The sequence below is a fragment of the Rhinoderma darwinii genome, chromosome 3 (assembly GCF_050947455.1).
Source record: "Rhinoderma darwinii isolate aRhiDar2 chromosome 3, aRhiDar2.hap1, whole genome shotgun sequence".
Lineage (NCBI taxonomy): Eukaryota > Metazoa > Chordata > Amphibia > Anura > Rhinodermatidae > Rhinoderma > Rhinoderma darwinii.
Genome location: NC_134689.1, coordinates 163,559,375 through 163,581,845, shown reverse-complemented (window position 1 = coordinate 163,581,845; position 22,471 = coordinate 163,559,375). Strand labels below are relative to the sequence as shown.

Sequence of the window (22,471 nt, the reverse complement as noted above, 5' to 3'; positions counted from 1 at the left end):
GCCGAAAAGGAAATCCATGTATACTCACAGGAAATGCACCCATAAATCATCCAACAAATCATGCAGAGCAGGAAAAACAGGTATCCCATGAAATAGCGATGATTTCCGGCACCTAGATAAATACACACAGAGATGTGTTAGGATGCCAACAAGGTTGCGTTTTAAGTAAACAAACCATTTAAAAGTATCGATTAACTTATTCTGATCAATAAATGGTTACAATTTTTTTCTAAGATCAATGGAATTTTTCAGCACAAATGACAATATTTAAAATGGAAAATCTTGAATGTATGTTCTGCTACATACCTACACAGTTACCAACCCAAGGACAGTGGTGGTCAAACTTTGCTATACAACGATTGCAAATCCCACAGTGCTTAGATCTCACTGGTTTTCTTATCTGTAAATAGAAATGCATTAGAAGACGCTTTGTTATGGACACGTGTGTTGAATACAGTACTATGGTTATCTGCAATACAGAGTGAAGCAGCAGTAATGTCACAGATCAGAATTTATTCGGGTCAGATCTATATTACTCTATGGTGACAGTTCCGACGTCATCTAGATCTAAGCATTTTCCTATCACATTATAAAAGTGAATCTTCGAGTTTTTAGAAAAAGTATAATTCTAGAATTGCTGTCGGCACAATAACAATGAAAGGGCTTGTTCTCATATTTGTGTAGGTTTTGTCTAGACATAAATACTTTCCCTTCTCAATAAATACTTTTTTCTTGTAGGGACAGGGCTTTTATTTCTCATGTAATGGCATATACTCACCAAACAGGTACTGCAGAATATACTCAGATCCAGGCTGCCAGTTTCAGCAAGCTCTACAATTGTCTAATAATGACAAATAACCAAACATTTAATAACCTAAGACGTACATCATTTCAGTAAAAAACAAAACACCTCAAATCAACAAAAATTATACAGTTTAACAAAATATTCATTTTTTTCCGATCCCGTCCTTTAGTGCAGAAGTGTGGCTGTCAACCAGAGCCACACTAACTCCTGATCGTGCAGACACAGCTGTTGTACCCGCACGATCAGAGATGAGAATACATCTATGGCATTGTGTGGGAACTACATCCTGTCGATGACATATATGTGCGCCATTTTGTGCTAAGGGGTTCACACCTCATGCACATGGAGCCATGGGCACGGTGTGCGCTGCTGTATGGTCCTCCTTGAAGAGCCATATTACAGGGTTATTATAGCTCTGTAATAAGGCATTTTTGCCAGTTTTATTCTATCTAATTCCTTCAGATCGAATTCCACATTAAACACATCTGTATCAGATTGAAAGATGTAAAAAAGGTACATTAGGACAGCATAGATGTCTATAGGTGCCCTATTACGGTTCAGGTAAACTCTGCTGCTGTACAGAGCCATCAAATGTCCGTGTGGAGATGAAGCTAAAGCCATCGAGATCTGCAATCCGTAATCTACAAGTAAACACAGCTAGGATAACAGAAGGATAATCACATTCATTATTTTATTTCTTGCAATCCTCCTCGGTTATCCTCTCAAGCCAAAGTAGGTCACCCCCCCCCCCCCTGCCCACCACTGGCGATGATGTCACATATACCGCACAAAAGAAAGCACAGTTCCCACGGGGATAATGTCAGGAGACAAAGGAGGTGTTTAGCAAGACGGTTATACTCAAGCATAAGTAGAATCCAGCATCTAAAATAAAGATTAAAAACGCACTTTTATTGAAGCATTGAGCTTAAGATCCAAAGTCGTACACCGGTAATCCCTCCACCCACACATTTCAAACTTAGTCATAGCACGTTGCCAAGCCTGAAACAAGTGGATTATCGATGTCCAACTTTGGATCTTCATCTCAACGCTTCAATAAAAGTATGTTATGAATTTTCATTTTGGATGCTGGATTCTACTTACTGATTGATGTCATATATATTGTTATTTTTTGGAGGCTTCTTGCAGTCCCATGCAGCAACACTCAGACCTTTTCTTGCTCAGAAGCTGTAAATGACAACCAGCTGTGGACAGGGCCAAAAATAAAGATGGAAGAGTTCCCAGTCCACAATCCTCCCCCCTGTAAGACCAACTAGATTTGATTTTACCTTTTTCTTTTGTTCCTCGGTGGCCTTGATAATGCCTGGATCAGATTTCCAAGATTTGCCAAAATTGTAAAACAGTGCAATACTGTTAGCCAAAAACGGAAGATGGATGAAGAAAAAGTTCAGATGTGATACAAATTAAGGAAGGGCAACAAAGTAACAGGCAAAAAATAAAACATTCATTTGTTTAAGGCATATTTACTAACACATGGAAGGTCCATGGACTAGTTATGTAAGAGAAGAGACCGTATACATTGAATCAGTAATGTGATTATTACAGCAGACAAGACAGCAATGAGAAAATTCAACACTGTTCCTTCACGGTCATAAGATAATCATACGCTGAAAGAATAATTCCACACATTTTAGCAGAACAATTGTCCTTTAAAGAGGCTCTGTCACCAGATTTTGCAACCCCTATCTGCTATTGCAGCAGATCGGCGCTGCAATGTAGATTACAGTAACGCTTTTATTTTTAAAAAACGAGCATTTTTGGCCAAGTTATGACCATTTTCGTATTTATGCAAATGAGGCTTGCAAAAGTACAACTGGGCGTGTTGAAAAGTAAAAGTACAACTGGGCGTGTATTATGTGCGTACATCGGGGCGTGTTTACTACTTTTACTAGCTGGGCTTTCTGATGAGAAGTATCATCCACTTCTCTTCAGAACGCCCAGCTTCTGGCAGTGCAGATCTGTGACGTCACTCACAGGTCCTGCATCGTGTCGGCACCAGAGGCTACAGATGATTCTGCAGCAGCATCGGCGTTTGCAGGTAAGTCCATGTAGCTACTTACCTGCAAACGCCGATGCTGCTGCAGAATCATCTGTAGCCTCTGGTGCCGACACGATGCAGGACCTGTGAGTGACGTCACAGTGCTGCACTGCCAGAAGCTGGGCGTTCTGAAGAGAAGTGGATGATACTTCTCATCAGAAAGCCCAGCTAGTAAAAGTAGTAAACACGCCCCGATGTACGCACATAATACACGCCCACTTGGACTTTTACTGTAAACACGCCCAGTTGTACTTTTGCAAGCCTCATTTGCATAAATACGAAAATGGTCATAACTTGGCCAAAAATGCTCGTTTTTTAAAAATAAAAACGTTACTGTAATCTACATTGCAGCGCCGATCTGCTGCAATAGCAGATAGGGGTTGCAAAATCTGGTGACAGACCCTCTTTAACACGGTCACATGTTTTTTCTTTGTAAAGTCATTGGGGAATGTATAGTATTTAATGGTTTAAGTTTTTATTTAGGTCTCTCCAAACTATTTGATTATGTTTTCAAAATCTCTGCTTGTTATTCAGTAGGAACATTTAGGGTATGTTCACACGCAGAGTCAAAAACGTCTCAAAACACGGAGCGGTTTTCAAGAGAAAACCGCTCCTGATTTTCAGAAGTTTTTTGTGCCACTCGCGATTTTCGCGTTTTTTACGGCCGTTTTTGGAGCTTTTTTCTAGAGTCTATGGAAAACGGCTCCAAAAACGTCCCAAGAAGTGTCCTGCACTTCTTTTTCACGCCGTTTTCCCATCTAAATCAATGGGCAGAGGTTTGGAGGCGTTCTGCTTCCGATTTTTCGGCCGTTTTTCGGCCCAAAAAACGTCTGAAAATAGGCCGTGTGAACATACCCGAGAGTTAGGGGAGCTCCGTTCTAAGGATAGGTGCAGGTTCCATAGGTGGGATGTCAACCGAACATTTATGGCATTTCCTGTGCCATACATTTTCGAGATGGGAATACCTGTTTAACTGAAGCACACAAATCTCCCCTTCCTTCCTCAAAACAATTCAAGCACACCATGCCATATTTCTGCCTGATATAACAACTGTACTATTGGAACTTGTATGTCCATCTAAATATTATATCCAACCAAATAAATCGCTTCATGTCACTCAAAAACATTTTCCAATATATTAGAAAATCTACTCACGAGAATGGGAAAGGTCTTTTTTAGAACTTAATATACTGGAACACTGACCCTCTTGGCTTATTTTGGATTACTCGAATTGCTTTAATATCTGGAAAAGTACTTTCTCCGATTACTTGCATCACGAAGGTATCCTAAGAGGAGACTGACACGGGTCGGCTGGACCCATCGTTTGGCAAATACAAGATACTTTGCTTTTCGATGTTTTGACCCTCTCTGGGCCTGGATACTGCAGATATCCTTAACTTTACCTTGCCTATGCAAGTATTATTTGATGGTTTATGGCACAGGATTTCCTCCATAGACCTTAGTTCCATGGTTTTAGGCATGCTCCGGCAATGTTATCTATTTTATCTCCCTACGTTGCCAGACTGGTTATATTCTTTGAAGTTTGCTTTTCTCTTCATGTTCAAGAATGTGCCTTGGCTGAATGATATAATCTTAGAGAATATGTACAAAATGTATGCATATGCCAATTTCACGGTTTGAGTAGAACTCATATTGGAGAGGTGTGGGATAATTTTTATTCCTACAGAAAATGGGAATCAGTTTCCACATGAGTTGTACCTATTACAAATGGCCTCTATAACCGTTATGTCGTGGAATGTGAGGTGTATGGGTAGTCTGCAGAAGCGATCAATGCTGTGTACACACATACGTCAATTTAACCCTCATATATTGCGCCTTCAGGAAACACATTTAATACCTGCCAAAATTAAAACAATTCTCAGGCCTTGGGTCCAGTGGTCTAGCCACTTCCATTACCCTTCTTATTCTAGGGGCATTTCCATTTTAGTACATAGGTCTTTACCATGGGAAGTGATACATACTAAGATAGATCGTGAAGGCATATACGTTTTTGTTTATGTGCTTATAGAAAATGTTGCTTAGTTTATATTGGGTATGTACGTTCCACCGCCAGCGTCTTTACAGGTTCTGCAAATGGCAGCTACCTTTGCTGCGACATTCCCGGCCGCTAAGGTGTTGGGAATGGGAGACTTTAACATGTTGTAGACTGCACTATACATAGATTTTGGAATTCTCCCGACTCTGTTCTTATTTTTTTCCAGACCTTCTGTATTGGGTTTCCTATTTATTGAATTAGGGTGGACTGATATTTTCAGATATAAATACCCAAAAACCAAAGCTTAATCCTAATCCGAAGATATTATATGATTGGCAATTCTCTCATGATACCGTTCGTAGAGTCTGTATATTACGGACCAAGGGCAGCATTGCATCACTCTCCCATGATGACGAGCTTTATACTCCCTGGCCCACCATGGCCCAAGAGTTGTGAAATACACCCCTACTGGCTGACACGGATAGGTACTCAGGATAGAATTCTGGATCAACTGGAGGTGTTCAACTTTGATCACAGACTATTTGAGGATTCTAGTATTTTATGGGAAACCTTGAAGGCCTATCTTAGATAGTGCCTTCGCTCCACTATTTCCTATTTGAAATGAGAATCTTCCAGAGAGGAGAGATATATGGCAGTGCAATTCTCTGCCTTAGTAGGATCAGCTATGCATTGTTCCTCTAACACAAATAAAGATATCTGGTTGCAGGCGGGAAGGAAATGCTTATTACTTCTACAGGAAAAAGCTAATAGAAAGCTATTTTTTGCAAAGCAGACAAATGAGTTGGGCAATCAGTCCAGTAAACGCTTCGCTCATTTCATTCACCAAAATTCCCAAAGTCCAGCTATTCTGAAAATTCAGGATAACTCGGGTAGATGCCGGACAGATTCCCCAAGAATAGCAGGGACATTTGCGCAGTTTTATAAGGAATTATACGCTTCCCAATCCACCTGTGACCTAACCGGCTTAATGTCCTACATGGACGGTATAACATTCACAAATAATTACATACTCTGAACGTAGCAGGTAGGGAAGCTCTAGAACTCGACATAACGCAAGAAGAATAGTGCAGGCCTTGAAAGATATGTCTAGGGGGAAAGCATGGGGCCCAGACGGGATCCCTATAGAGGTATACCATAAATACGCCAATCATCTCATCCCCTCGCTCTGCTCTATGTTCTATCACGCATCAATAAAATTACCAGACAGTACGTAAGATGCCACTATAGTAGTCCTGTTTAGGGATGCACGATGCATCGAAACTTCGATAGGGTTTCGATACTGTGCATCCCCAAACGGTTCGATACCGTTATTTCATGTATTTCGATACTTAGCTGCGCAGATGCACAGCTCAGTATTGTAACACATGAATGTATGAGAGCGGGGCTGCGGCTGTGTGATACAGCCGGTGCCCCGCTCCTGAGTCCTGACAAGTGCGCTGGGTCAGGATGATGGAATGCGGCCGGCGCTGCACTAATGAGCGACGGCACTGAAGCCACAACATGGCGGGCGCACTGCAAAACACCCTCATGTTCTGTCTTCAGTGCCTGAACCGCCGCTCATTAGTGCAGCGTCGGCCGCATTCCATGGAAAGGTTATACTTGTTAAGAGACTTTGAAACAGTTTGGATTTGGTCCACAATGCCTTAGATGGGTATCACGTTTATATGGGGCTAAAAGAGCACAAATACTAGTAAATAGCATACTTTCCCCATATTTCAGTCTCCATAGAGGCACTAGGCAATGATGTCCCCTTTCCCCCTGCTCTTTGCCCTTGCTATTGAACCATTAGCTATACGGATAAGACAGCACTCTGAATACAAAGGGATTTGTTTGGGGAATAGAATTGGTTTATATGCCGACTACATGGTCCTTTTTATGTCTCAACCGAGTGTTTCTCTTCCATTGGCAATCACAACTTGTGAAGTCCAGAGAATTATCTGAAGACTTCCAATGAACTGGAGTAAGTCCTTTTTTATGCCCTTACAGAGGATGGGATGGTCAGTCTATGCACATGGCCTGCGGGTGGTAACTTAATTTAAAGAGGCTCTGTCACCAGATTATCAAATCCCTATCTCCTATTGCATGTGATCGGCGCTGCAATGTAGAGAACAGTAACGTTTTGTTTTTAAACGATCATTTTTGGCCAAGTTATGAGCAATTTTATATTTATGCAAATGAGCCTTTCTAATGGACAACTGGGCGTGTCTTGTGTTTGTAACATCTGGGCGTGTTTACTTGTTTTACTAGCTGGGCGTTGTGAATAGAAGTGTATGTCAGAATCATATGTCAGCATCATACACTTCTATTCACAATGCCCAGCTAGTAAAACAAGTAAACACGCCCAGATGGTAACAACACAATACACGCCCAGTTGTCCATTAGAAAGGCTCACTTGCATAAATATAAAATTGCTCATAACGTGGCCAAAAATGATCGTTTTTTTAAAAAACAAAAACAAAAAAAAACCGTTACGGTTATCTACATTGCAGCGCCGATCACATGCAATAGGAGTTAGGGATTTGATAATCTGGTGACAGAGCCTCTTTAAATACCTGGTTATAATTATTAACAAAGACCATAGGAATGATCACGTATCCAATGTTTTGCCACTATTGGAATATATAAAAGGTCAAGTTTAGGGTTTGGAGCACCCTTCCACTGGCAGTGGTCGGAAGAAATAATTTAATCAAAATGGTCAGACTCGCCAAATGCCTCTATATCCTTGAATATGCTGTGACTCCAGTGTTTAAGTCTTTGTATATTCCTTATCACCCTGATATGTTTCATTCATTCTCCAACATATCCTGTATTTTGTTTTTATCCAAATAAGATTTACATTTGTACTACAATTCTCCAATAAAACGAGTTTAAAAAAAGAATGGGAAAGGAGTCACCGGCCGTAGTTGGTGGCAAGACAGACGTTAAGTAGATCTTTTCTTCTTCAATAATTAAAGGGGTTGTGTGGGAACAAGGCGGTATTACATACGGATTACCAGATTACCTATCCACAGTATAGATAGGTATATAATTGGTGCGTGTCCGACACCAGGACCCCACACCAATCAGCTGTTCCGGCTGCTTCCGGGCACCGAATGTTATGTAGTCGTTGTGTCCGAAGCAGATAGCTCCGTAAACTGCAAAGCGGTCGTGCTGCAGGAATGCAACTCTGCTCCTATTGAATAGGAGCAGAGATGCAGTACTGCAGCATGGCCGCTATACTGTGAACGGAGCCATCAGCTTCCAGCACGAACATCCTTTTCCTGGACAACCTCTTTAAAGGGATTGTCCACTACTGGACAAGTCATGACCTATTCACCGGATAGGTCACCTGTATATCATGGGTGTGTGTCCGACACACAGACCCCGCACAGTTATGCCGCTCCGGCTGCCTCCGGGCAAAGGATGTTGTTGCCCATTATGCGATGTACGGTGCTGGAAGAAGTTGGCTCCGTATATAGCATAGCGGCCGTGCTGCCGAATTGCAGCTCTGCTCCTATTGACTTGAATAGGAGTAGAGCTGCAGCTCGGCCGCTATTCAGTGACCGGAGCCAACTGCTTCTGGCAAGTACGTCCGGTGCCCTGAGGCAGCCGGATCGGCTTAACGGTGCGGGGTCCGTGTGTCGGATTCGCACCGATGATATACGGATGACCTATCTGGTGGATAGGTCATCAGTTGTTCAGTAGTGGAAACATTTTGTTTCATTACACAGATGATACTGCCTCCTGTGGTCTATGATGGAAGCAGTACATAAATTGTAAATACCACTTTGCCTCCTAGGGCCTAGTATATAGAACCTTGCTATTTATTAGAACAGGAACCTGAAGCAAGGATCACATGGGATCGGACTGCAATATCTCTGTAAGGGTATGATCACATGCAGTGTTTTCAGGCGCTTTTTGGGGCGTAAACGCTTGGGAAAACGCCTGGAAAAACGGAACCTTAACACCTATAAACATCTGCTTATTGATTTCAAATGGGAAAAACTGCGTTTCGTTCAGACGGGGTGTTTCATGCAGTGGGGGCGTAAAAAAAAGCACTGTAAAAAGAAGTGCATGCCAATTCTTGAGCCTTTTTTGAAGTAGTTTTTCATTGTGTCAATAGAAAATCAGCTCCAAAAAAAATAAATCAAAAAACATTTGATGCTTTAAAAAACGGCTGACAACCAGAGGCCGTTTTCCCTTGACCCGTATTTTACAGCCCTTTTACTTTAGAGTGTGATCATACCCTAAACAATTAAATTCTGCTATGTTGAAGCAGAAATTATCAATCCAACTCCTATGTCATTTTATTTTTTCCCTCATCTAAACTGGGGTACACTTTAACCCATTTACAACAAACTTTACAAAACAAAGGGTATAATGTAACACATCTAGTCCATGCAGGGTAAAAATTAACACGTTATACGGATCAGGAAGTTTTAAAAAACAATGATAAACATGCTACAACAAAACCATTCAAGTATCGCCATCAAATATTACATTTCTGTTAGATCATACAAAATAGAACAATTTAAAAAATTATTTTTTCCTGTGTCTAGCTGTGTAGAGGCTACATACTTGTTATGGCGCCCCCTGGTGCTCTTTTAAATCCCTCTCAGAAAAAAATCCAATTATTGGCTGGCTGCACATATGAACACATTCTCCCTCACGTTCTGAGAGGGAGTCAAACAAACATTGGGGGGGGGGGGCACCATAACAAGTATATAAGGCCAAGTTCACATCTCGTTTTTACTGTACGTCTGACGTGCACGTTTTGATGTGAAAAACCAGTGTCAAAACGTGTCCCACAGCGTGTCTATTGATTTCTACGGTCAGGACGGACGCCCTAATGGTGTCGTTTGTGCATACGTTTTGTGAGCTTTACTTTCTATCCTTTTTTTTCCCCATGTCCTGAAAAGCGTAGTCTACTAAGCTTTTCAGTACATTTCCAAAACGTTTACCACTACGTTTGCATATCTAAATCGTATACGTTTCTCACCATTTATATGGGAAATCTTGATTTTACAAAGTCTGATTTAGCTCAAGAACCAAAACAAAACGTATACGTTTTTAGAAGAACGGACAAAAACATAAAAACGTATATAACGTATACTAGAAAAGTACGTAAGCGTATGTTACAAGTGCATACGTTTTTGTAACTTTCAAAACGTATAAGTCGTCGTATACCACAAACGCGTGCACAAAACGAGATGTGAACTTAGCCTAACCGCAAATATCTAGTCAAACCGTTCCAATTGCAAAATTGTTATGTTTTACACGATCTAACAGAGAAATGTAATTCGAGTTCATACGACAAACCCTTTATGTCCAACGTCCCATTATTTTACAGATTAAACTATTAAACCATTATTAGAGCTCAGTAAATGTCAGCTGTATCTACAGAGCCTCTGCGCGCGCACACACAGTTCAGAAGAACTGAAGCCGAATAAACATAAACCCCATCAATCTTGCTATGGTAAAACAATGCGGAGGAGGTAAAGGCAAACAGTTCCATATGATTCACAGGGCACTAGCACACGCACACAACACATGTCTAGACAGACGTCATCATAGAACTATGAAGCCTTAAATGGTCCTTTAGCAGGATGTAAGGAGAGCCACAATACTTTACAACTGCACGCTATGAGTCAGCAGGATGAAAGACATGAAATCCAACAGTGAAGGAAACCGGCTGCAGGGACAAAATAGCATTTCTACACACCACACCATAGACAAAGAGGCCGTGCAATATCCCGCGGCACTATCTGAAAACCATCTGCACTATAAAAAAAAAATATGCATTAACTAGAAGGAGAATATACAGAATTGTTTCGACAGCCCAACGGATGACAATATATAAGGAATATGGATGCATTTTAGCACAGCTACCACCCACCCCCCGTGTTCTACTGAACCAAACGTTGATTACACGCCATAAATATTATCAGATTGATCTGGTTTCAAGCATGGCATCCAACACTCCCTGTGCTATAGAATGAAAATGGGGAAAACGTGCATACATTTAGAGAAATGTGGTATTTACAAAAAGTAGCCGTCATTGTAATATTAGAAAGGATATCATTCCAAAACCAAAAGAACCAGGTAGCATACATCCAAAACTTGGTTGCCAGGTATATCCCAAGTGGAAGAGCACTATGCATTGAGTGATCAAAGAAAGACCTGCAAAAACATAAAAAATAAAATACACGTTAAATAGGTAAATCACTGAAATTCTTTTAGAGCAAAAAAAAAAAAGTGTGGCCTTTAAACATTCTATTATAAACCTCAACTATGTGACTACTTACATCCTGGTTATTAAGAAAGGGAAAAGTGTAGAGCTGTGAGCAATTTCTCTAGCTAAGATTATTGAGTATACACTACAAAAGTAAAAATATAACAAGTGATCACATTGTAGATTCTACTTTAAGGACTTAATGACCATCTAAAGCTCTGTTCACATCTGTGTCGGAGGCTCCATTAGGGGCCCCCGTCGCAGATCTGGCAGGGTTTACCGGAGACAATAGCGCACTATTGTGTCCGGTAAAATCACAGACACCCTGGCAGAACCTAATTAATTCAATGGGTTCCATCGGCAACAGGCGGGTTCCGTCGTGCAAGATTGGTTCCGTAATTCCCTTGTTCCGCTCCTCTAACGGAGAAGAGCAACGGAATGGTTCAATAAAGGTGTGAACCCAGCCTGAAATGTATGTTTTTGCCTCTCTTGCTTTGAGGAGCCATAACTTTTTCATTTTTTTCATTGATGTGGCCTCGTTTTATGCGGGAGAAATTGTATTTTATTCCATGAAGGGATAACAACTTTACTTTATACTTTTAATGTATTCGCATACTCCTATATGCGAATACATTATATTGTGTCACTATGACACAGGCTGCCGTTAGGGCAACACACAGGGACTCGCAAGTGTGGGGAGGATTGCGAGCGTGCGTTCTTTTGGCCAAAATTACAACCAATACCCCATGTATTTTCCATGTTTACTTGTATTATATTTACTACTTTTTGGACGCAGCCAGGTCTTCAATGCTGGGAGATCATGGTGTGTTGCGGTCTGGCATAGCAAGCAGGGCAGCCCGCTCTATGTACTATCATGGCGTTACAAATAGGCTGCTACCTGGCTATATACACTACGCCTCATGATTTACGCATTAGCCCTCCATGTTTTACACACTGCACCCACACTTCATGCATCACTCACGTTCCTGACCCTTTTAGTACTTCCCCCTATATTTTACACTTTATTCACCACTCACTATACTCAGTACTGCCCCCTATATTTAACACATATATTATTACTACCATTTTTTGTGTTTTTAATCCTAACAGCAGGCATACTGAACAGACAGCCCTAGATCCTTCCAAGATCCCCAGGGCTGACTACAGAGGAATCCCCCTCCGATGGAATCACCGGGTTTCTGATTAAACAGCTGGTGTTGGAGTTTCCTGCAGTCCCATCTGTATTCACTAGGCTTCTCTAAGTACAGGATGTGTTCGTAACAGACCCTGCTTAGAGAATGAGCGCTCTTTGAAGAGCTCATAAGCCTTTTGTACAGCAGAGCCAAACAATGTTGTTGTAGACTCCGGACCTGCCCCGCCCGCCATCAAAAGATTGTGGGTGGTCAGGAAGCGGTTAAGAGTGAATACAAAAACGCTGCCGTCTTCTGCATTAAGGTGCAACAGAAACACTCACCGTAATAGCCGACCTCTGAGCACAGCAATGCTATCTTTTATACAGATAATTTAAGCTACACGGTTGTGCTACACAATTACATGAGATCTTTGCTCGATTAGGCTGGGTTCACACAACCTATTTTCAGATGTAAACGAGGCGTATTATGTCTCGTTTTACGTCTGAAAATAGGGCTACAATACGTCGGCAAACATCTGCCCATTCATTTGAATGGGTTTGCCGACGTACTGTGCAGACGACCTGTAATTTACGCGTCATCGTTTGACAGCTGTCAAACGACAACGCGTAAATTGACTGCCTCGGCAAAGAAGTGCAGGGCACTTCTTTGCAACGTAATTTGAGCCGTTCTTCATTGAACTCAATGAAGAACAGCTCAAGATTACAGGCGTCACAGACACCTCGTATATTACGAGGAGGAGCATTTACGGCTGAAACGACGCAGCTGTTTTCTTCTGAAAACAGGCTGTCATTTCAGTCGTAAATGACAGCTAGCGTGTGAACATACCCTCAAAGGAATGATCAGAAAATAATTAAAAAAAGTGTTTCGTTATAAATATATTAAAAAATATATATATGGTTTGAGGTTTTTTTTTCCGTTTGCTTTTTTTAATGTGACAATCCACATTCAAATCGTTCTTGAAATGTTCAGTTTTTTTACACTAGTCACTAGAGCAGTCAAAATAGGCTGACACTGTTTTCTGTAACTCACTTGTCAGCTTTACTGAATAGACGGGGCAGAATGAGAAGAGTCCGCTCTTTAACATAAGAGGCAAGGCGAGTTAATGTACTGTTGGACGCCTAAAAATGCAGACTAGCAACAATATACGCTTCCCTGGTATGACAGAGGAATAGTCTTGGGGCGGTGGCTGTATTCCGTGTCTTCCTGGAGACTGTAATAATCTATGACATTTCTAAGGCAGTTGCCAAAAGTCGCACACATCTGACACAATGTTTATACAGACAATATAGGAAGGAAGTGTGTATCGCCAATAAGGGCACCAAGGAAAGTTTCCAAAGATAAAAATAAATATCTACAATTTTAAAAAAAGAAAAGAAAAAGCATTATTTGTCTATTTAATCTCATTAATGAAACGTAAGAAACACAAAACATCCTTGGCTCTGTCCATGCAACCTATAAACCACAAGTTTTAACCTAGCCATAAACTCTGCTTTAGGGGATTAAGATGAGAGGAAAAACACCTTTTAAAAAATCAGCGCTGTCCTCCGTTAGGGCCTGTTCACATCACCGTTCGCTTTCCGTTCCGGGGTTCCGTTGGAGGTTTCCATCGGGTGAACCCCGCAACGGAAAGTGAAACCACAGCTTCCGTTTCAGTCAACATTGATATCAATGGTGACTGAAACATTGCTAATGGTTTCCGTTCGTCACCATTCCGGCAGGTTTCCGGTTTTCCCGACGGAATCAATAGCGCAGTCGACTCCGCTATTGATTCAGTCGTTAAAATGGAAACCTGCCGGAATGGTGACGAACGGAAACCATTAGCGTTGTTTCCGTCATCATTGATATCAATGGAAAACTCAGACGGAACCCCGGAACGGAAAGCGAACGGTGATGTGAACAGGCCCTTAATCTGATCCTTTTAACCTCTCAGTCAGATGGACATATGGACAGAAAGCCTAACGGAAACTATTGCTTCTGTTTGCATTGTTATTGATTTCAAATGGTATTCTTTTTCCGTTTGAGTCCGTTTGTTTCCGTTCCGCTAAGTTTCATTGTTATTTTTCACGGAAACAATAGCATAGTCGACTACGCTATTCTTTTTTTTTCATGGAAACAATAGCGTAGTCGACTACGCTATGGTTTCCATGAAAAAAAAAAAAGAAGAAACTTTACGGAACGAAAACAAACTGAACCAGTAGCACTACCATAGAAATCAACGGTAATGCGAACGGAACTAGTTTCCGTTCGGCTTTCCATTCATATGTCCCTCTGACTGAAAGGTTAACGGAACAAATAAACGGAACCCAAATGTTGCTGTAAACAGGACCTAAAGGCTATGAAAACATTTGAGAACAGCTTTTTTTCTAATGTCATTTATACGTCTTGGTATGCTAAACTTTTTTGTAAGGAGTTATTTGACACGTTTTTTGACGCAGACACCGCGTCGGAAAACGCGCCAAAAAATTGCCAAAAATGCCTCCCATTATTTTCAATGGGAGGCGGAGGCATTTTTTCCCGCGAGCGGAAAAACCGGCTCACGGGAAAAAGAAGGGACATGCCCTATCTTCGGGCTACAACACCTCTGACATCAATGGGAGGCAGAGAAAGCATATTTCGCTGCGTTTTTGCCTGTGGCACTCAATGGGCGAGAGCGAAAAACGCAGCAAACCAAAAACTGCCTCAAAATTCAGTTTTTTCTGTCTGCAAAAAACTCTGTGTGGACTCAGCCTAAGCCGAAACCGTCATTCAGCAGGACCGACAGCTCGGCCGACAGCGGTGGGTCTCTAACATACACTTGAACCCTAAGGGCGGATTTACACGAACGTGTAATACGTCCGTGCAACGCGCATGTTTTTCACGTGCGTCGCACGAACCTATGCTAATCTATGGGGCAGTGCAGACTGTCAGTGATTTTTGCGCAGCGTGAGTCCGCTGTGTAAACTCACGACAGGTCCTATATTTCTGCGTTTTTCGCGCATCACGCACCCATTGAAGTCAATGGGTGCGTGAAAATCACGCGCACCACACGGAAGCACTTCCGTGGGAAGTTCATGATTCGCGCAACAGCAGTCAAAAGTATATTTGCAAACAGAAAAGCACCACGTGCTTTTCTGTTTGCAAACATCCAGAGTGTCATAATGATGGCGGCAGCGCGAAAATCACGCAGCCGTACATCCAATGTGATGACACTCGGAGCTGTTAAGTGCCTTTTGTGCACGCAAAACGCCGCGTTTTTTGCGTGCGCAAAAACGCACACGCTCATGTAAATCCGCCCTAATATTGATCAAATCTAAGTTCATCAATTTAGATTTGATCGGTACTAGGGTTAGAGTGTGTCTCAAACGTACACAGGAGTCGCTGTCTGTTGAGGCATCAGTCCAGCTGACGGCGTTATGCAGCTTATAGGTGTAGTGGATACCTAAAGCTCAAAAACGAAATAAATATTTTTAGTAAAAACTATATTAGAAAAATGTTTAGTAGACCAAAACACATACAACATAAAATACAAAATGGCATCAAAAGGTTTTAATGGCCTTTAAGAGGACATGAAACTTCTCCTGAAATATCTGTTTTAGTAAATAATTGTATCCCCCATGAAATAGCTATTCTGGAGCATCTTTTCTTAGAACGCTACAATGTGCCCTTCCGGTGTTATTTCCTCTAGAAATTTGTGAATAAATTGACAACTGGATGTTACCAGTTGGGGGTGTGTCCTTACGCAGACTGACAATGTCCAATCAGTGCGGACAGAGCACGACTTGGTAGAGACACGCCCCTTTGACAAGAGGAATGATAATGTCAACAGCCGACAGTTTACTTACACATTTCTAGGAGGAATAACAGAAGAATGGCACAACACAAAGTTCGAAGAGAATATATTCCAGAATTGTTATTTATGTGGAATACAAGTATTTACTAAAGTAGACATGTCCGAAGAGGTGACAGATTGGTAAGTGTTAATATATATTGTTTTACTGTATTCCTTCAACAAAAAAACAAAACTAATTGCTGTAAAACAGTAAATATTATTTTTCAATATCAAGCACAATATTGGAATACATTTCGGATTCAGACCAACCCTACTTCCATCTTTATTCACCCAGCACAGAGAAGAAAGAAGACTTTCCAATACCCTGTGTCGAGTTAGTATTCAAACAAATGTACTGTATATGTTATAAACTTTAGCAATGCTTTTATATATTTGTACACATGAAGTTAGTTCAACCCCTAAACGCACCACTCCGTAACTGTATGTTGTCGCGGTAGGTTACTTCCCGCACAAGAACGTAGTTACTGAGTCTTTCCCGGTGCACATTGTCGGTGACAGTGTGCACTGGGAACAGTGTAGTGTGAGCTGCTCTCAGACAGCCGATACTCCACTGTTGCCGGCCAGCGGTCCTTTGCCGCTGATTTTGGCAATTAACCCCTTAAATTCCATAGATAGCGATCACCCCATTTATTGGGTTTTTAGCACACCCGCAGCCCATACGATGAGATCCTGATATGGTGACGTTCCTGTCACTCTGACAGCCCAACAGAATACATTACACTGCATAGGTAGTGTAATGTATTCTGGTAGTGATCAGTGCTGCTGCTGTTCAAGTCCCCTAGTGAGACAAAAAAAAAAACAAATAAAAAAAAAAACAAAAAAAAAAACCCAGTTTTTTACAATTTCAGACTGCAACTAAATTTTATTTTCAGTTTCACAGTACATTATTTGGTACTTTAAATTGTGTCAATAGAAACTACAACTCCTCCTGCAAAAAATAAGCCCTCACGCCACTCTATTGATGGAAAAATAAAAAGTTATGGCTCTAGGAAGGGAAAAAACCGAAAAAGCAAAAAAAAAAAACCCCACAAAAAGCATCAGCACTGAAAGGGTTAATTAATTTCTAATGAAAAAAACACAAAACATTACCACATATGGGGTATTGCCGGAATCGGGAGAAATTGCTTTACAAATGTTGTGGTGCTTTTTCTCCTTTATCCCTTGTGAAAATGAAAAAAAATTCAACATTTTAGTGGACAAAAATGTGGATATTGATTTTTCATGGCCTAATTCCACTAAATTCCTTAAGGAATGTAGTTTCCAAAATGGGGTCAGTTTTGGGGTATTTCCACTGTTTTAGTCCCTCCAGGGCGTTGCAGACTCCACATGGCACCGAAAACCATTCCCACAAAATCTACGCTCCCAAATCTAAATGGCGTTCCTTCCCTTCTGAGCCCTGCCGTGGGTCCAAACAGGAGTTTATTACCACATATATATGGGGTATTACAGTAATCGGGAGAAATTGCTTTACAAATGTTGGGGTGTTTTTTCTCCTTTATTCCTTGTAAAAATCAAAGCTTTGTGAAAATAAAAATAAAAAAATTTCTGAAAAAACAAACCAATTCCTATAAAATTTAGCAAAAAAATACGTGGGGTCAAAATGTTAACTATAAGTCTAGATCAATTCCTTGGGGGTGTGGTTTCCAAAATGCGGTGACTTTTGGGGTGTTTCCACTGTTTTGGCACCACAAGACCTCTTCTAACCGGACATGGTGCCTAAAATATTTTAAAAAAGGAGGCCCCAAAATCCTCTAGGTGCTCCTTTGCGTCTGAGGCCGGTGTTTCAGTCAATTTGCACACTAGGGCCGCATGTGGGGTATTTCTAAAAACGGCAGAATCTGGGCAATAAATATTGAGTTGTGTTTCTCTGGTAAAACCTTCTGTGTTACATGTTAAATTTTGAAAAATGCACATTTTTGCAAAAAAACTGCTCTAAATGTTTGTGTTTTTCACAAATAAATATTGAATTTACCCACCATATTTTTTCTACTAACAAAAAGTACAATGTGTCACAAGAAAACACTCAGAATCGCTTGGATAGGTAAAAGCATTCCAGAGTTATTACCACATAAAGTGACATATCAGATTTGAAAAAAATCGGCTGTCCTGAGGGCCAAAACAGGCTCAGTCCTGAAGGGGTTAAGGAACAAATGACCTCATTGTGGTAAAGGCTTTTATTCCTAAAATAAACACATCAGCACTGTCTTCCAGACTAAACATATCTAGTTTCCCATGGTCTTGCCTTACCAATAGGTCACTACATTGCCATTCAGGGAGGGTATATGCAAATATATGCCAGGCCTGGACAAATCTGACCTAGTTCTAGAAGCCAGCAACACAAAATGGTAGATTTAGGGATGTTGAGGTTTATCAGTATATTATACTTGCTGAATCAAGGCAGGTACTGAAAGTAATCAGAGTGGGAACGGGCATATAATAGAGCACTACAGATAATTCCCTCCGCATATGCCAGCAATTGCTTTGCCTTCACTTAACATAAAATACTGCAAAATTTCTGCAAGATGGCAGTGCCACACAGTAACCTTAAAGTACTGCAAGCCATAGTAGCAGCTACACAGGAGACCCAGGAGGATTTTCTACTCACTACAGCAGCGACACATGTCTAGCTCTGATTTATATATTATATATGTGGTAGTGTCATGATTTCGGCATGTTATAGGTGTTAATTGAATGCTCAGGAGAATATATAATAAGAGTATATTATAAAGGTGAGCGATTACTTTCCTGTGCCTTTTCTCAGCGGAGTACCTAACCCCTTCTTTCTAGTGATCGGTAGAGGTCTAAGGAAGACCAACTTATTTCCGGTTTACACAGCGCCAACATATTTCACGGCGCTTTACAAAGAAAGTTAGCAGTCTCTGTCTAATTTCCCCATCACAGACACACATACTTGGGCAAATTTCATGGGAACCTGATTCAACTATCAGTATGTTTTTGGAACGTGGGAGAAAACCCATTCAACATAGGGAGAACATAGAAACTACATGCAGATGTTTCCCCTTGTCAAATTCAAACTCAGGACTCAAAACTACAAGGCAACAGTGCTAAACACAGCTGCACTGCAAAACTGTGCGAGTTTGAACATTCTTTTTTAAAACCTTAAATGGGTTGTCCTAGAACCAACAATTATCACTTATCCTGAGAATAAATGAAAATTGTCTGACCGCTAGGTGCCCCACTGCTGGGACCCCCACCCGCTGTCGAGCAGTGAGGACAATAAATGGAGTTGCAGTTGAGCATGCGCCCTGAAGCTCTATTCAAAGACTATGGGAATCACGTAAACCGTACAGTGCTCTGCTCTCATTCCTATAGACATTAAATCGAGTGGTGGGCGCATTCTCAACTGCCTTTCCATTCAAGCTCCTTCTTACTGGGGTCGCGCAGTGAGGAGGAACAGGGGGCTTGTGACCCCCATTCTTGAGAATGCTGAGGGTTCCAGTGATAGGTGATAATTTTTGGTTCTGGTACAACCCCTTTAACTTTAATCACTTGTCATTTTGTTAATACTTAAAATGGCCTCTTTATATTTAAAGTTCATTAAACGGGTAAGATTGGTAATGTAATATATAATAGACAAAGCTGAAGGCTAGTAAGAATCAATCACAATCCTTTAGGGTTTAAAAAAAACACAACAAAAAAATGTGAGCTGATGAACTGTGATATAGGGGTTGTTTGCTTTAGCCAATCTGTTTTTGTCAAGAGGGTCTTCCACTATTAGCTGATCTTAGCAAGTGTTTTAAAGGGATTTCTGGTTGTTGGGGGAAAAAACAAAAAAAAAACAAAACTGCAAATGTTCTAAAACAACAACGTGACAAAGAAGAAACACACAACTCTTAAATTCCTTAGCGGAGGGGCATGTCTCAAAAATTTTGGCGCATTTTGAAAGCTTGATGTGAGCAGTCGTAGGTTTATTATTAAATGTAGATTTAACTATAGGACACCTCGCCCACTTTTACCCCCAAAAAGGTGCAATTCTGTCACATGTTCAGATGCAACTTTTTTTTTTTTTTTTTTTTTTTAATAAAAAACGCAATTTACACCCAAAAAATGGCAAACAGATTAAAAGGGGTTGTCCGCTAAATTTTTAAGGGTTCCTTATCAATAAGCAGATCACAAAGAGTCCCCCTGATGGGAGCCCCAGCAAATCGGCTGTTATCTGTGGGGAAACACATCTGTAAAGCTGGCCATATACTTTTAATAGGGGTCGGCCGAACAATTGTTCGACCAAAAGCTATGCCTCCTGACTTCTACATACACGGCCGAGCATGCAAGTGTTTTCAATAGGGAGAAGGCTGCTGCCAGACTTCTCTGGCAGCGGCTTATCTACTAACAAACGAGAGGATTGGGCATGTTAATATGCAATAAGCCCAACCCTTCTCTCCCGTCGAATGAGAGTCGGGACACCGCTATACACGAGACGGTTGGCCGGTCCCGCCAAAATCGGTGGGCTCGGGCGACATACATCTAACGTGTTTAGTTATCTTTAGTGTTTTATTTTCCTGCAGCACCACTACAGGGAAAATAACATTGTGCCTATTCATATCAATGAGTAGTCTGTGTAACGCAGGATAGGTCCCGCATAGCGACAGACCCTTTTTGCAACTGCTCTCTGCAAGAGATTGGGATCCTGAACAGAGTATGCCCTCTATTAAAGAGGTTGTCCAGGCAGGGGGTGGTTTTTCATATGACCTATCAACAGGATAGGTGATCAGTATACGATCGGTGGGGGTCCGACACCCGGATCCCGCACAGAAGACCTGTTCCTGTACCCGGAGAATAGGAGAAGAGCTGCAGTAATTCAGCACGTCCACTATAATGTGAGTGGAGCCACCTGCCTCCGGCACCGACCACTGCATAACTTCCAGTGCCGAAGGCAGCTGGAACAGCTGATCGGTGCAGGGTCCGTGGACCTGTGAATAGGTCATAGTATGAAAAACCGCCCCCTTCCTGGACAACCCCAATAACTCAGAATTTCACATCACAAGGTTCACAAGCGGAGATGTGTGTTAGTGTTTTCTCTCAGAATTTGTGCCTAAATCCTAATAGTCCTCCAGTAACACGTGTATTGGGTACTTTATTAAAAGTACAATGGGCTAATCCATATGCGGATCCGCTGGCCAGTCAGCGGCAGAAAGCAAAGTTTCAGCTTCGGATTTTCTAAGAAGAAAAAACTAAATTTGCCAAAACTTACCTATGACAAAATCAGTGCCATGTGAACACGGCCTACAAATGCTTAATTTTTATTTAGACATGTAAAGAAGAATGACTAGAAATAGAAAGATATATTTTCTTTTCTTTTTCCTTTTGTAATCTGATGTACCGTATATGTCGGCGTATAAGACGACTGGGCGTATAAGACGACCCCCAACTTTTACCCTTAAAATATAGAATTTAAGATATACTCACCATTTCGTTCAGGAGCGCTTCACTATGGCCATCGGCGGCAGGACCCAGGACTCTCTGTCTCTTTGAACTCGCGCATGCGCAGATAGGCTGCTTCATCGCGCGAGATCTGAGAGGCAGGTAATGAGAGGAAAGGGCGGGCCAGAGGATCTTACAGAGATGTTGCCTGGCGGCTAATACCGGCTTCCCTCAGATCCGTGGCGGATTCCGTGCATCCCGGGAGCCTGTGTACCGGACTGCAGGCTCACAAGGTAACACACAACCTGTGTGTAGACAATATGTAGACTAGGGATGTCACGATACCAGAATTTGGACTTCGATACCGATACTTCGTTTAGTATTGCGATTTCGATACCAATTTCGATACTTTTGCCAACAGTAATAAAAAAAAAATTCTTCCGTTTTCTGATGTGAGGCGCGACGTGTGATGAATTTTGAACGCACCTCACATTAATAGTAATTAATCCCATCATGTTTCTCAGTCATATTGGGTTAATGTGCGAGGTACATGATGGGGTTAATTACTATTAATGTGAGGAACATGGAGGGTAAATTCATCGCACCTCACATTAATAAGTGAATGAAAGCCGTGTTTATTTCATTTTTTTACAGCGTACACATCATAAATGATGCAAAAACATTGTTGTCCGCGCCATTACTGAATGTGTGTATTTTATGTATTGAGACTTATTTTAATGTTTATTGTAAAAAAGGTGAAGGTGTATTTTTTTTACAATTTAACAATACTTTTTTTTTACTTTATTTTTAAACTTTAATGTACTGACATATATCAGATATATGCCAGTACATTAACCTGTGGACGGATAATACACAGGCAGTTGTTAGGACATACTTGGGTATGTCCCAACAACATGAAATATGGTAAGACAGCCCTGGGGTCCGTCAATAGACCCTGGGCTGTCTGCCCATATATGGTATGGCCCTCGATCGCGTCACAGGAATTCCCTGTGACGC

The 22,471-nt window shown here is 41.3% G+C and overlaps 1 protein-coding gene across 1 annotated transcript in view; it reads right to left on the bottom strand.

Moving 5' to 3' along the window:
• The window catches only part of ZDHHC17 (zDHHC palmitoyltransferase 17), a 115,225-nt gene that overhangs the window by 13,103 nt on the left and 79,651 nt on the right, over positions 1 to 22,471 (bottom strand). Inside the window, exons 10-14 of the mRNA XM_075856997.1 lie at positions 10,937 to 11,037; positions 2,092 to 2,216; positions 779 to 841; positions 307 to 400; positions 29 to 112 (exon numbers count right to left, since the gene is read on the bottom strand). Coding sequence (XP_075713112.1) covers positions 29 to 112; positions 307 to 400; positions 779 to 841; positions 2,092 to 2,216; positions 10,937 to 11,037 — 467 coding nt within the window. The remainder of the gene's footprint in view (positions 1 to 28; positions 113 to 306; positions 401 to 778; positions 842 to 2,091; positions 2,217 to 10,936; positions 11,038 to 22,471) is intronic.